The sequence below is a fragment of the Chrysemys picta genome, chromosome 2, assembly GCF_011386835.1.
Source record: "Chrysemys picta bellii isolate R12L10 chromosome 2, ASM1138683v2, whole genome shotgun sequence".
Lineage (NCBI taxonomy): Eukaryota > Metazoa > Chordata > Testudines > Emydidae > Chrysemys > Chrysemys picta.
The window spans coordinates 279,091,522-279,107,250 of NC_088792.1; the positions used below are offsets into that span (position 1 = coordinate 279,091,522).

At 46.1% G+C, this 15,729-nt stretch overlaps 1 protein-coding gene across 3 annotated transcripts in view; it reads right to left on the reverse strand.

The window, feature by feature from the left end:
• The window catches only part of COL22A1 (collagen type XXII alpha 1 chain), a 311,922-nt gene that overhangs the window by 88,735 nt on the left and 207,458 nt on the right, over window positions 1–15,729 (reverse strand). For all 3 annotated transcript variants that reach the window (XM_065586243.1, XM_024102639.3, XM_024102638.3), the window contains one exon: window positions 1,577–1,621. In XM_065586243.1, the coding sequence (XP_065442315.1) occupies window positions 1,577–1,621 (45 nt within the window). The remainder of the gene's footprint in view (window positions 1–1,576; window positions 1,622–15,729) is intronic.

Consider the following 15,729-nt stretch of genomic DNA (forward strand, 5'->3'; position numbering starts at 1 on the left):
GAGAGATCAGCACAATTTGCCCACTCACAAAGGCCTGTTTCTACCTTGGGTACTAGGAGTAGTTGTCAAATATGCCTGAGGGAATTCTGCCCTCAAAAATAAAAAATTCTGCGCACAATATTTTAAAATAATGCAACATTCTGTATAATTTTATTTGTCAAAATACAACTATTTGCTGACAAGTATTTTGAAATAAAATATCAAAATAATTGAAAATGGTGTGATTAAATTGTTACTGTGTTATTTTGACAAAATAAAATTATGCAGAATTTTGCAGAATTTTTTTTAATTTTTTGATGCAGAATTAAATTTTTGGTGCAGAATTCACGCAAGAGTACCAGGGTTCTGTGTGGTGCAATCTATGTGTGGGCAGCTTGGTGAGAGGTTCGGGGGTGGAGGGGGAGATCTGGATGCACAGGGGCTTGTTGGGGGTTCTGGATGCAGGGGGAATGGGACTCTGCAGGGGAGTCCAAGTGAAGGTGGTTAGGGCTCAGCAGGGCAGTCTGAGTGTGGGCGATTCAGTGCTGGGGGGATACTGGGGGAGTGGGGCTTGGTAGGGTGGGGGTCAGGGTGAAGCTGGTTGGGGCTCAGTGGGGTGGGGGTTTGGGTGCGAGGGCTCCTGATGCAGGGCGTGAGGTTCAGGGAGGTGGGGGTTGGGGGTGGGGGCTCCTGATGCAGGGCGAGAGGCTCGGCAGGGTGGGGGCTCTGGGTGTGAGGGGCTCCCACTGCGGGGGGCAGGGGGTTCCGCTGTGGCAGGGTTCCAGATGCAGAAGCGGGTGAGGCTTGGAGGGGGACTCGTGGGGAGGGGTGTCCAGATGCACAGGGGTTGGGTGGACAGGGGGAGTGACCCCTCCCTCCCGTGGCTGAGGAGCGATGGTGCCAGGAGGTGGAGAAGGGGTCACTCTACAGGGAGCTGCTCCCGCATCTGCCCAACCCCTGTGCATCTGGACCCCCCGCCCCGCACCCACCCAACCCCTCTGCCAAGCCTCACTCCCTGCACCCAGACTGCCCCGCCAATCCGCCCCGCCCCTGGTGCAGAGCTTCCTGCAGCTGGGGAAGGTTGATCTGGGGGTTGATCTGACCCAGCCCTGGCTGCTCCATGGAGGGGAGCAAGAGGGGGAACTGACTCCATTGTCCTCCTTCTCTTCCCTCCCCCCCCCCCACCCAGCTGGGACTGATGTCCCTGGGTGACCATGGCATCCCCAGTCACCTCCCCCATGCTCCGGGGAGAGGTGAGTGAGCACTGATGCAGCTGCTCTTTGTTTCCCCACAGAACCCATTTTTCTGTAGGGAAGCAAAGAGACTCTGCAGGGGGACGTGTTTCCGTGCGCACGCAGTGGCACAGAATTTCCCCAGGAGTAAGTGTAGAGGAGCCATCACCTTAAGTCGACCAGTGCTTCCGAATGAGGAAGTGCGAGCATGGATATGTCCTAGCCAAAGGCCTGATCTGACTCCCATTGAAGTCAAGGACAAAGCTCCCACTGAAGTCTACAGAAGCAAGCCTGAGCCTTAGTTACTTCAAAATGCCATTTCTGTCCCTTTACAAACAAAGAAAAACATAAGCATGTTTCCTTACTGGAGCACCAGGTGAGCCAGCAACACCAGGAGGCCCGATTGGACCCTGCAAGGAAAGAAAGAAAGAAAAATGTTTGATCAAACCCAATGACATCCCCTCTAGAGTGTGAAAGGAGCAATCTTCCGCTGGGCACAGGGTGTCCTGCTCCCTCAAGCTGATTCTAATCACACGCAACACTGACCCTTATTTGATTAGCCTCCATAAAAAGAGGACAGATGCCAAAAGTGAGCTCCCTGGGAGCCTGTACTCGCGAGCAGAACAGAATTACCGGCTTTGCACAGGCAGCCTCTTAAGCCCCTAACCACTCTCCCTGCAAGATGAACTCCAGACCTGTCCCTGATGCAAGAAACGAGCGAGGCTCAGGCAATCAATGCTAACTCGCAACGCAGAGCCTGTCCAGTGAAACATTCTAGCCACAGTAAGACTCATTTAATCCCGTTTAAGGTTGTTTCAAAGAGAAGCTAAGGAGCAAACGGTTTACCTCCAACACCAGATTAGTGAAATAAACGATGAATGAGACAGGGTTGGCTAGATTTTTTTTTTTAAATGTGATTCTACCCATATGCCTTCAAATGACTAGACCTGATACAATAGGTCCAATATTTTAAAATAAAAGTTCCACACCTGCAGTTTTGGCTATTGGCCCTGTCATTTGAGTAGTAAATAGTCAACACAAAAATGGTGTAGAAAGTGGTCTCAGTGTGTTAAACAAGTTGGAGATGGAAATGCCCAAGCTTTTCATCTGTGCCCACACTAGATTGCCTGCAGTATAGCAGCAAGTGCTTTGGCCAGTCTGGTTTTAACTGACTTCTCTTGGGAAAATATTTCCTACATTATAGCCCTCACTGTAGCAATGAGATTTGCTCACAGGCTCATAGACTTTAAAGCCTGAAGGCAACATCATAATCATGTATTCTGGCCACTTGCACATTGCAGGCCACTGAACCTCACCCACCTACTCCTGTAATACACCCCTAACCTCTGGCTGAGTTACTGAAGTCCTCAAGTCTTGACGTAAAAACTTTCAGTTACAGAGAATCCACCATTTACTCTAGTTCAAACCAACAAGTGACCCTACACTGCAGAGGAAGGCAAAAAAAACCCCAGGGTCTCTGCCAATCGGACCTGGGGGAAAACTTCTTCCTGATCACAAATGTGGTGATCAGTTAGACCCTGAGCATGTGGGCGAGACTCACCAGCCAGACATCTGGGAAAGAATTCTCTTAGTAACTCAGAACCCTCCCCAGCTAGTGTCCCATCACTGGCCATTGGAGATATATCCTAATAGCAGTCGCGGAGACCATCACCCCATTAACTTATTACCACAGGGCATTCCCTCAGCTACCTGGTGTGCCACTCTACCTAGCCTGTTTCTGTCACCTCACAGTCAAACACACCCAGGTTGCTTTCCTTTCACCACGTGTATCTTATTCCTCTGCACTTTTACACGCAGAACATAACAGTGGCATCTTCCAGCCTGAACTTTCCCTGTACCCTCACACAGGGGCGGCTCCAGGGACCAGCGCTCCAAGCGTGTGCCTGGGGCGGCAAGCCGCGGGGGGCGGCCTGCTGGTCGCCGTGAAAGTGGCAGTCAGGGAGCCTTCGGCGGCATGCCTGCGGGAGGTCTGCTGGTCCCGCGGCTTCGGTGGCAATTCGGCGGCGGGCACGCCGAAGGCGTGGGACTGGAGGACCACCCGCAGCCATGCCGCCGAATCCACGATACCAGCGAACCTCCCGCAGGCGTGCCGCCGAAGGCTGCCTGACTGCCGTGCTTGGGGTGGCAAAATACATAGAGCCGCCCCTGCCCTCACAGCTCATCTTCTGAGCTGTCCCTCTAAGCTTCCCCTTGCTTCCTGTTCCTTCTACTTACATCCTCCCAATTACATCATTAGCCCAGTAATGACCACCCAGGTGCTCACAATCTGTCAACAGAAAGTATTTCTTTGATCACAGCTGAGCCTGCAGCAGCATCAGTGAACAGAGCATTGTTGTTAGCACCCTGTCAGGTATCAAGCACCTCTTGAAACAAGTTCATAGAATCATAGAATATCAGAGTTGGAAGGGACCTCAAGAGGTCATCTAGCCCAACCCCCTGCTCAAAGCAGGACCAATTCCCAGCTAAATCATCCCAGCCAGGGCTTTGTCAAGCCGGGCCTTAAAAACCTCCAAGGAAGGAGACTCCACCACCTCCCTAGGTAACGCATTCCAGTGTTTCACCACCCTCCTAGTGAAATAGTTTTTCCTGATATCCAACCTGGACCTCCCCCACCGCAACTTGAGACCATTGCTCCTTGTTCTGTCATCTGCCACCACTGAGAACAGCTGAGCTCCATCCTCTTTGGAACCCCCCTTCAGGTAGTTGAAGGCTGCTGTCAAATCCCCCCTCATTCTTCTCTTCTGGAGACTAAACAATCCCAGTTCTCTCAGCCTCTCCTCATAAGTCATGTGCTCCAGACCCCTAATCATTTTTGTTGCCCTCCGCTGGACTCTTTCCAATTTTTCCACATCCTTCTTGTAGTGTGGGGCCCAAAACTGGACACAGTATTCCAGATGAGGCCTCACCAATGTCGAATAAAGGGGAACAATCACGTTCCTCGATCTGCTGGCAATGCCCCTACTTATACAGCCCAAAATGCCGTTAGCCTTCTTGGCAACAAGAGCACACTGTTGACTCATATCCAGCTTCTCGTCCACTGTGACCCCTAGGTCCTTTTCAGCAGAACTGCTACCTAGCCATTCGGTCCCTAGTCTGTAGCAGTGCATGGGATTCTTCCGTCCTAAGTGCAGGACTCTGCACTTGTCCTTGTTGAACCTCATCAGATTTCTTTTAGCCCAATCCTCTAATTTGTCTAGGTCCCTCTGTATCCGATCCCTACCCTGTAGTGTATCTACCACGCCTCCTAGTTTAGTGTCATCTGCAAACTTGCTGAGAGTGCAGTCCACACCATCCTCCAGATCATTAATAAAGATATTAAACAAAACCGGCCCCAGGACCGACCCTTGGGGCACTCCACTTGAAACCGGCTGCCAACTAGACATGGAGCCATTGATCACTACCCGTTGAGCCCGACGATCTAGCCAGCTTTCTATCCACCTTACAGTCCATTCATCCAGCCCATACTTCTTTAACTTGGCGGCAAGAATACTGTGGGAGACAGTATCAAAAGCTTTGCTAAAGTCAAGAAATAACACATCCACTGCTTTCCCCTCATCCACAGAGCCAGTTATCTCATCATAGAAGGCAATTAGGTTAGTCAGGCACGACTTCCCCTTCGTGAATCCATGCTGACTGTTCCTGATCACTTTCCTTTCCTCTAAATGTTTCATAATTGATTCCTTGAGGACCTGCTCCATAATTTTTCCAGGGACTGAGGTGAGGCTGACTGGCCTGTAGTTCCCCGGATCCTCCTTCTTCCCTTTTTTAAAGATGGGCACTACATTAGCCTTTTTCCAGTCATCTGGGACCTCCCCCGATCGCCATGAGTTTTCAAAAATAATGGCTAATGGCTCTGCAATCTCACCCGCCAACTCCTTTAGCACCCTCGGATGCAGTGCATCCGGCCCCATGGACTTGTGCACGTCCAGTTTTTCTAAATAGTCCCGAACCACTTCTTTCTCCACAGAGGGCTGGTCACCTTCTCCCCATGCTGTACTGCCCAGTGCAGCAATCTGGGAGCTGACCTTGTGCGTGAAGACAGAGGCAAAAAAATCATTGAGTACATTAGCTTTTTCCACATCCTCGGTCACTAGGTTGCCTCCCTCATTCAGTAAGGGGCCCACACTTTCCTTGATTTTCTTCTTGTTGCTAACATACCTGAAGAAACCCTTCTTGTTACTCTTAACATCTCTTGCTAACTGCAACTCCAAGTGTGATTTGGCCTTCCTGATTTCACTCCTGCATGCCTGAGCAATATTTTTATACTCCTCCCTGGTCATTTGTCCAATCTTCCACTTCTTATAAGCCTCTTTTTTGCGTTTAAGATCAGCAAGGATTTCACTGTTTAGCCAAGCTGGTCACCTGCCATATTTACTATTCTTTCTACACATCGGGATGGTTTGTTCCTGCAACCTCAATAAGGATTCTTTAAAATACAGCCAGCTTAAAAAAGTTAAGGTTTTTTGCCTTCACTGCTCCCCTCGGAAGGCTGTCCCAGAACATCACACCTCTGATGGTTAGAAACCTTTGTCTAATTTCAAGCCTAAACTTGTTGGTCACCAGATTATATGCATTTGTTCTTGTGCCAACGCTGGCTCTTAACTTAAATACGCTTGAGCTGGTAAGAACGCTGGCCAACAATGTCAAACTCGGATGCCTAAAGTTAGACATCAACGTCCATAATTAGGTACCTAAAGAAGTAGCCTGATTTTCAGAGGTGGGGAGACCCCTGCTCAGGAGGGAAAGAGATGTGGGTCTCTGCTCAGAGAGAGAGGTGGTGGCTAGAGGGATAAGATCTGATGGGGCATTCCATGAGCAAACCACGGGGGGGGGGGGTGTCAAAGGTGTATGTACCCCAAAATTGCAGTACTGGGTCCCTTCAGCGCCCACTGAAGGCCTAGGATGGGATTGCTCATGTGCTTAAAGTTAAGCATGTGTTAAAAATCTTTGCTGGATTGGGGCCTAAACAAATAAAGTGGGAGGAAATGCAAGAAAAGTGACTGGGCAGTAAAATGTAGCCTGCCTCCCTCTGGTTAGCACCACAGTTCTATTTACTTTCAGTTTTCCATCAGGATTTTGCAGAGAGCTCTGTGGCTTTTATTTTGGAAGTGCCCTGTAAAAAGAATTAAATGGAACTGGAGACAGACATAAGAACAAAAATGACAAGTCAGCACTTTGGCCAACAAATCCTAGCAGTGTCACTATTCAATATCACAGGTCGCAGCCCCTGTGACTGCAATATTACAGGTCACGGACCAAGGTTATACGTTTTCTTTTTGAAGGAAGAAGTGAGAGAGTAGGAGGCGGCAGGGAGAATGAAGGACGAGGCGCTGGTGGTGGCACTGTGTTTCATATAAGGTAGCAGGCATATGAAATTACGACTTTAGAATACATCGAATAAAAGGGAGTTGAAAAATTGTCAGCATCTTACCAGTAGAGGGGGCAAAGTAATCAGAAATGGGATCAGCTGAGACTCACTGGCCTTGCTGCAGTTCTGTATCCTATACAGCAATAGATATGTGGCCATCACCACCATAACATTAGTATTATTTACAGCAAGCCTGAGGTGCATGCAGAACTTGACAATCACATGGGAGACCAGGAGCAGAGTCCCTAGGTTATACTGACTTCTGTTGGCATGATCTAAGGCTAAGCAAGAAGTCCTGCTCAGGAGAGTTGTAATTGCACACAGCTCCTACAGACTCCCCTGCCTGGGGGCCTCTGCAGCCAGAAAGCGTTCCCCAAAAACTGCATCGTGCTAGTCAGGAAGAGACCACGGCCAGGATGACTTGCACCTAGCTATGCTAGTGAGAGAGAAACAAGGCCAAGAAGCAACAGTGTAAATCAGCCCAGTGCAAGAGACAAAGCAACAGGTACTGTTGAGACAATCAGTGGTGAATGTGGAAGGACAGTTGGTACATGGGAAGTGAAAGGGACTGATATTAAAGAAAGGCAGGAAGCTCTGAGTTGGAGGCAGAGACAAAGGTGTTGATCCCATTCCTGCAGAAGCCAATGGGTACGTTCACACTACCCGCCAGATCAACGGGTAGCGATCGATCTATCGGGGATCGATTTATCGCGTTTCGTCTAGACGTGATAAATCAATCCCCGAACACGCTCCCCGTCGACTCCGGAACTCCACCAGGGCGAGAGGCGGAAGCGGAGTCTACGGGGGAGCCGCAGCCGTCGATCCCGCGCCGTGAGGATGGGAGGTAAGTCGATCTAAGATACGTCGACTTCAGCTACGCTATTCTCATAGCTGAAGATGCATATCTTAGATCGATCCCCCCCCCCCCCCAGTGTAGACCAGGCCAATGACACATGGAAACAGAAGGATCAGGCAGACAGAAGAGAGGAAGGGGTCAGTGGTGGACCGGCCTGGGATGGTTGGAATGCTGAAACCACTCTGACCTGCAGTTTGCTTGGCTGGGCATTATTAAAATTATTCATATACGGTGTTTTTGAAAGGCCTCTCAGAAGAGACACATTTTACGGAGGAATTTGAACAAAGAGAGGGGATGGCAATGGCAAAGAAGGCAAGGCAGAGAGATCTAGACATGGCACTGTATGGACGAAGGCACAGAGACAGGAATGCAAGGAGGTGTTAAAGAAGGGAGTCTTGTGAGGAGCAGAGGCAGGAGGTTGCATGAGAGGAAAAAATATATTTTTAATTGCAATTACTCAGTGGCTTTGAGCTTCTGCTCACTCTGAACTAAATATAAATTAGTTCTGATTTCTATGAAAAACAAACTCTACCAGGTATTTAAATAGTGGGGAACATAGGAACTGCCAGACTGGATTTGACTCATGGGCTGTCTAGTCCTGTATCATGTCTAAGACAGTAGCCTGCACCAGATGCTTCAGGAGAAGATAAAAGAAATCCCACAGAAGGCAGATGTGGACTATCTGCCCACAGGGGGTTTCATCCTAACCCCTAATAGTCAGAGCCTGACTTAAACCCGAAGCATGAGGTTTTATATCCATTCCCAAGATCTTTATTAATGATTAATTATTATTATTTATTTGCTATAGCAACTTTGGATGTTCTTGCTATTCACATAAACATCTAATCCCTCTCTGAATCTTGCCAAGTTCTTGGCCTCAACATCATGTAGCAATGAGTTCCACAGTGCATGTTTATTGGTATTATTAATATCTCAACTGCAATCTTTTTCTATCACAACCATCGTGACACATCCTAATTCAGGCTAATTATGCCCAAATACAAGACCGATACACCTACATAGGGACAGGCATGTGCAATCTACAAAACTGCACCCTGGTGGGACAGCTATGCTGGCGGAGGCCTCCTCAGGGGGGAAGGCAGCTTTAATTTATATTGCCAGGGCTCCCTGGGAGATGCACTGAATGAGAACACCTTCTAGACAGCCCGGTGCAGCCAGCTTTCTGGGCAACGCGCTAGAGCCAAGGAGTCGTATGCCACTACATCTCCTGCTCCTGGCAGATTTATTGCCACCAGGGGCCTGCAGGCTTGGTTGCCCTAATTGATCAGAGCCAATAGATAGAAAGTGCCATGGTCACACACACAGAACCTGCAGAGATCTGTCATGCCCTTGTCCGCCTTAAAGTCTTTTTTGCCGTGATGCCTACAGCAAATCGATTTGACTTGTATACAAATTGCCTATTGTCGTTCCCCTTCCCCTGACTTCTGCCTGTCCTTAGAACCCGAGCACTCTGGAGCAGAGACTGTTCTTGAATCTGTGAAAAGGACCTACCCCATAGTGGGCACCGCTAAAAATAATTATAATACATCAGCTATATTTTACCCCTAATATTTCACCCAAGTCAATAAGCACATGCCATATGCCTTCTATATATATATCTCTTTCCCTCTTGTTGCTGATCATCAAGTTTAAAGTAGAATTTGGTTTTACTGATGACCACTTTTAGTGATCATTCAATTGTACAGAACAAAACCCCCTTTCCAAAAGCCAGTTCCCAGTGGTGTCCCTTTTAAATTCTGATCTGGGAGAGGGGAGGACACAGAGTTATAAGGGTCTTTCACTTTGATTTTGTTTGATTTCTTTTTTTTCAAAGGCCCAAGCAATTTCACACCTTTCCGAGTGTCACTTAGCTGCAAAGCACTTTATAGCTTGTGGGAGGTAGAACCAATTATAACCTGGCTGACCTGCCTCGGCATTAAAAGGCAAGATAGATATTTCCATTTTTTAAATGTAACTGATGTGGGAAGTTCACTCTTCTTTTAAACTGGATGCAACTGCCACCCACGTAAACTTGAGCCGCAAATAGGATTTTTCTCTTTTATAATCTGCTTGCCTCCCCTCTGTGAGTCACTTGCTGATATCACAACCCCATCCCATGTGTGTGACAATACGTCTCTTTATCATGGTGGAATGAGATTTCCTTTATTCAGCAACTTATGTTGATATAACTTTTTCTTTACATAGTATCAAGAGATAAGGGGAGGGAGCGCAATCTAGGAGAGCATAGAAAAAAGCTAGGAGAACTGGGTTCTATTCTAAGTTTTGCTAGTGTGACTTTTTGTGTGGCCTTAAGCAACTTACGGCCATGCTCTGTGCCTCAGTTTCCCCGTTTGCAAAATGAAGATGAAGCCTGCTTCACAGGGATTTTGTCAAGCTGAATTCGTTTGTAAAGTGAGAGGAGATCATCTCATGAAAGAGGCTATAAAAAAAGTGAAGCATTCCCATCTGGTTACATTGCACAGGAATTGTGCACCCAAACTTTATAACTGTTTAAGGCTCTTGCAAGTGTTTCCCATGCATCAAAAGTCAAAATATCAAAAATATTCACACAATGAAAAGTTCTGAAAAAATTCAATTTTGAAACACTGAATGAAAAATTTCCACATTTTTGATCCAAAGAAAATGTTTCAAAATTTCAGATTTTTAAAAAAATTTTGAACTGACATTTTGAAACAAAAAAATATTTTTTTCCAAATGTTGATTCAAACCACATTCTCTAGTGGGAAAATATTTTGGTTGAAGAATTTCAATCAGCTCTTGCTATAGAAATTAACATAGGGACTCTTCTCCATGCTTAAGAATTTAATTCAAGTGTCTGAAGGCTTTTGAAACCTGACATTCTCCATAATCAGAAGGATGGTTTGCCTTGTGACTTCCCAATTGGGTACCAAAGATGAGATGATGCGGGATGCTTCCTCCTTTTATGACCTTTCTTGTTTCGAAGGTTGTCAGAGAAAGGGAGATTTATTCTGACTGTTCATGGGTTACTTTTCACAGTCTCATCAACCACAGTATGAGGTTCTCCTTCCCCATAGGAAGGTCTGTGAATACAAACAGAGCACTAGGTGCTTTGGCCTGACCTCACTGTTCTGTAAAGGATTGGGGAAGAGGTCAATGGGTGCACTATTCATGGTGTATATGAGGGTTTAATGGCTCCTCTAGAGAACTGCCATTGGAAATGAAACTGCATAGATTTAGCTCACATATTCCATGCTGCTGTCCAAATCCGTACAACAAAGATTGCAATACATGTTTCTTAAGACAGCTCATAGACTCATGTAAATCATGATCATCTAGTCTGACCTCCTGCACATTGCAGGCTACTGAACCTTACACACCCACTCCTGTAGTAGGTCCATAACCTCTGGTTGAGTTACTGAAGTTCTCAAATCTTGATGTAAAGACTTTCAGTTACAGAGAATCCACCATTTACTCTAGTCCAAACCAGCAAGTATCCCATGCCCCACGTTGCAGAGAAAGGCAAAAAAAATCCAGGGTCTCTGCCAATCTGACCTGAGGGAAAATTCCTTCCCAACCTCAAATATGGTGAATCATTTAGATCCTGAGCATGTGGGCGAGACCCACCAGCCAGACACCATATAACAAAGATTGCAATGAATGTTTTTAGGCAGCTCATCAGTTTATGAGTGAGACAAGCATTTAGCCATGCAGAATTATTTGACTGCTGATATAATGCTAATAAAATACATGGCACTCATGCTAATAGGCCTTTTTCAGCTCCAACTTCTATGTTTGTCTTTACTCATCTGCAGAGCCATTCACAGCCACTTAACCTCTGAAATTTCATCTTTTGTTATATCTTCACTAGTTCCATCTGGCAGACTCATCTCAGGGCTTGATTTCACATACAGCACCACAGCTGCAGCACCTACTGAAGATGCTACCTATCCTGATGGGAGAGCTTCTCCTGTCAGTGTAAATAATCCACCTCCCCGAGAGGTGGTAGCTGTGTTAACGGGAGAAGCTCTCCCATCAATATAGTGAAATCTTCATGGGGATTAGGTTGGTAAGTCTACACAAGCCTACACTACGGATCTATATTGATCTAATTGCATCATTCAGGGGTGCGGATTTCATAGGTGCTGGAACTGCCGCATTCCTTTGCTTGAAGTGGTTTCCATCAGACACAGTGTTGACAGTTTGGTTCAATGACTCTCAGTGCCCCCATTATACAAATTGTTCCAGTGCCCCTGGGGGATTTTTCACACCCTGAGCAAGGTAGTTATATCAATATAGATCCATAGTATAGACTTGGCCTCAGTCTCCCGTTCTCTCCTCTCCTCTGTCAGGCCTTCACTGTTGTCATGCCAAGATCCCCAGTCCTTTTCACAATGTACCGTATATACTCATTCATAAGCCGAATTATTTTAGTAATAAAGGGAAGCACCAGAGAAGGGGGTCGGCTTATGAACGGGTATAGAGAGGGAGAGGTGGGACACAGCCCCTCCCTCCCCAGAGAGGGGGCAAGGAGAGGCAGCACAGCCAGCAGAGACAGAAGGAAAGAGGCAGAGCCCGAATGTCTCCATTTCTGGCCACGCTGCTCTCCCCCCAGCTTCCGAAGCAGCTGCAGCTCCAGGGCTGGCAGGCTGCAGTCGCGCCGTCCGCCCCGCCCACTGGAGCAGGCTGCAGCCATGCAGCCCGGTCTGGTCTGCCGGAGCAGGCTGGGCCCGCGCCGCGCCGCCCAGCCTGCCAGAGCAGCTCCAGCGGGCTGGGAGACTTTGTTTACTTAGGTCTACCTCCGTGCCTGTGGACGCTCGAGGTAAACAAACTGTCTCGGGCCGCCAGCGGCTTATCCTGATGGCCCGGGAGCCAAAGTTTGCTGACCCCTGAATTATAGGGTCGGCTTATGAATGGGTCATAAAAAATGTCCATTTTTACGTATTCATCTGGGGGGGGGTCGGCTTATAAACAAACCGGCTTATGATCGAGTATATACAGTACCTCAAAATTCCCCTTTTCTACTATGCTTGCTACAACCAGCTGACATCTCAACAGCCACCCATTTGGGGTCCTCACACCTGTTCTTCACCTCTCCTCTCGCCTGCTGCCCACACCTCCTTACACTAACATTTCCAATGCTAGATTTTTGAGGAATGCTACATTACAACACTACATTGTATTCTCCACTCAAATCCTGTTTTGTAAGGATTTACTCAAGAGAAGAGTAAAAGGATATAGAAAGAGACTCTGCTGGCAACACTGAAAACCAAGGCCCTAAGGGCCAGTAGTCGTGTACATTTAACTTGCATGGCTTTTTAATCATTTTAAGTGCTTGCTGCATCATTCATAATGGACCAGGTCTCTAGTTATTAAGCCAAGTGGCATGATAACTGGAGCACCAACGTTTCTGAACAAAAATTACTGATAATCTCCCGAGGCCATAAGAATGCAGAGGCTTTGTACATTGCAGTTTCTCACTGAGAATATCTTCTTTTCAGAAAAAAAAAGAAGTGTTTGCTTAATTTTGTATCTTAGCATAAGGCACAGCCTGGGATTTCTTATGTTTATTGATGAACACGCTCAATTTCTCCTTTTTGTTTGTTTTTAATGGTTTTTATTCAGTCAGTGCAACAAATGAAAACAACAGAAAACATTCATCAGGTTTTTTTTTGGCTTCAAAGCTATTAGTAAGCTAACAGGCTCCAGATTTTTTTTTCCCTTTCCCTGTTTCAATTCTTATCAGAGATGGTCCTGCACCAATCCCCCCACTTCAAGCACCTTTGGGAGAGTTTGGATTCAGATCTAAGTTTTGCAGTTCAGGCACATCTCTGATTTTACACGACCCCTTACTAAAGTCTTACCTTGTAAACAGGCCGTTAAGAACTCAGCACATTCTAGGGTTTATACTCAAGGTCTCTTTAAAAAGGTAATCAGAAATTAGAAGTGCTCTGGACCTATGTGGGAGTCTACACGAGATTCCAGATTCCAGCAACTGTCGGTAATGCTGCTGCTTGCGTCAGTGTGAAACTACTAGTGTAAATGGGTTCAGGTGTTTTTATCACTGTGCCAAACAAATCTACTCTGAGCAGGGAGAAAAACTGCCTCAGCCTATCTACATTAGCTCTTCTCCTACTGATAGTCTGTGCTAGTCTACACAAGCTCTTATACCATTGCTAGTGCTTGCGAAATACAAATATTAATTTTGCTTAAAAAGATAAGGCAGATGTAAAAGACATGCACTCAATAGCAGCTCACACACAACCGGTCTGGCTGAAAAAAATTCCACATTCTCAGTTGTAACAAGTTTTTTGGTTTAAATGTTCATGAAAAAAGAGGGGCATTGTTGTCACAAAAAGTCTGTCCTATTTTTCAACCAGTTCTTCACACAAGCTGAAAAGTGGCATGTGTTTTGTGGAGGGAGGGGATGTTATCACAGGCATTGGTGTCATACCATAGTCTTTTCTCAACATGTCACAGGATCTTTCCTTTCCTCCTGGACAGCCATCAGAGATGGGCAGGGAGGACAAGAACTGCTGTGAGGTATTCTGCTGCCCCAAGTGAACTTAACTTTCACTCAGTGCACCCGTCTCCTCCTAGACACAAATCATTCTCATTCAGTGGCCCTAGATAAATTCACACACTTTGGTTCAACCCACTAACGCCCTGCAGCATGTGTGAAAATGTGCTGTGATCCCATCATTGCATCTGTCCTGTGCTCTACCCCAACTCCAATGGGGTCTACACTACAGTCGGATTGAAGCTCCGGCAACCGATGCACCAGGGCTCGATTTAGTGGGTCTAGTGAAGACCTGCCAAATCGACCGCAGATCGCTCTCTGGTCAACCCCAGTACTCCACCCCAAACGAGAAGAGTAAAGTAAGTCGACGGGAGTGTGTCCCCCATCGACCCAGCGCCATGTAGACACCACAGTAAGTCGACCTAAGCTACGTCGACTCCAGCTACATAATTCACATAGCTGGAGTAGCATAGCTTAGGTTGACTTACTACGGTAGTGTAGACATAGCTGGAGTAGAATTTTGAGCAGGAGAAGACAGAACCTGTGACTGTTCTTTAAGGACCTCGTCTGAGACATTCTCTTTTCCTCTTGAGTATTCCCTGAATCCATGCGCTGGTTTATTTAAAAGACAATAAAGCAGCAATGATTACAAAAAAAAAAAAACACCCTTAAAAACCTGACATTAAAAAGTGCTATAAGGTGGAAGGTGCTTTCATTATGACCAAATCTGAAGCTCTTTTTATCCAATGTATCTGGAAGTCTACATTCACATGCACAGCTCAGGGTGCTGTTACAAGAAGATGCATAATTGTCTTTATTCTTAAAGTTAATATAAATGGAGGAACAGCAAATGGTCAGTCAATTTAAAAATCCCTTGATGGTACTGGAGTTTTCTCTCTTTCTGATTAACATAAAATTTGCAAGCTTTGTTTTGCTAGTGCGAAGGGAAGAGCTGTGTAATGCTAAATCAGCAACCTTTTTCATCATGAATACTGAAATAGTGCCATGAAAGTATATAAAAAACCCTGCAGAGCTTCAGTTAAGGTAGAATTATGTTCATTGTGTAATCGTTAATTATTGATTAATTCAGAGACAGCTATCCGGAACTGTATTTTTTTTTTTAAATTGGGTTGTTCATAATGTCCATAACACTCACCGGGAAGTTTTAATGTCATCCAGCATTACAAAGGAATCTTTAAAATGTAGTTGAAAACACGTTAATACATTCCCATTCCAGGCAGCTGCTGAACAACTGCTAAACCAGATGCCGCAGAATGAACTGAGTCCCGAAAAGCACAGACATTGCAGCATTCTAAATTGGATGTAATGGGCTTCACCTGAACCAACATAGCAAACCGTTGGCTTTTGTCTCTGATGGCTTTCACAGTCATCTTAACACCTTAATACAGAACATTTGCTATAGAATCCATTTCTAGCATCTGAAGAAGTGAGGTTCTTACCCACGAAAGTCCCAATACTTCTGTTAGTCTTAAAGGTGCCACAGGACCCTCTGTTGCTTTTTACAGATTCAGACTAACACGGCTACCCCTCTGATACTTGATTTCTAGCTGATGTTTCCTAGTAACAAGAGCATTACTTGCCAGGGGAAATAATAAGTATCAGCAAAGCAAAAACAACCAACAGCTAACTGTGTCTTATTCACCGTATATATTACCCATCACTGTAGAATTTAGGCTCTTCTTTGTCTGAAAGTTTAACTGATTGTAGAGCTGAATTCCCCAATCTTAGGACTGATAATGTATTCTTAAAAAGG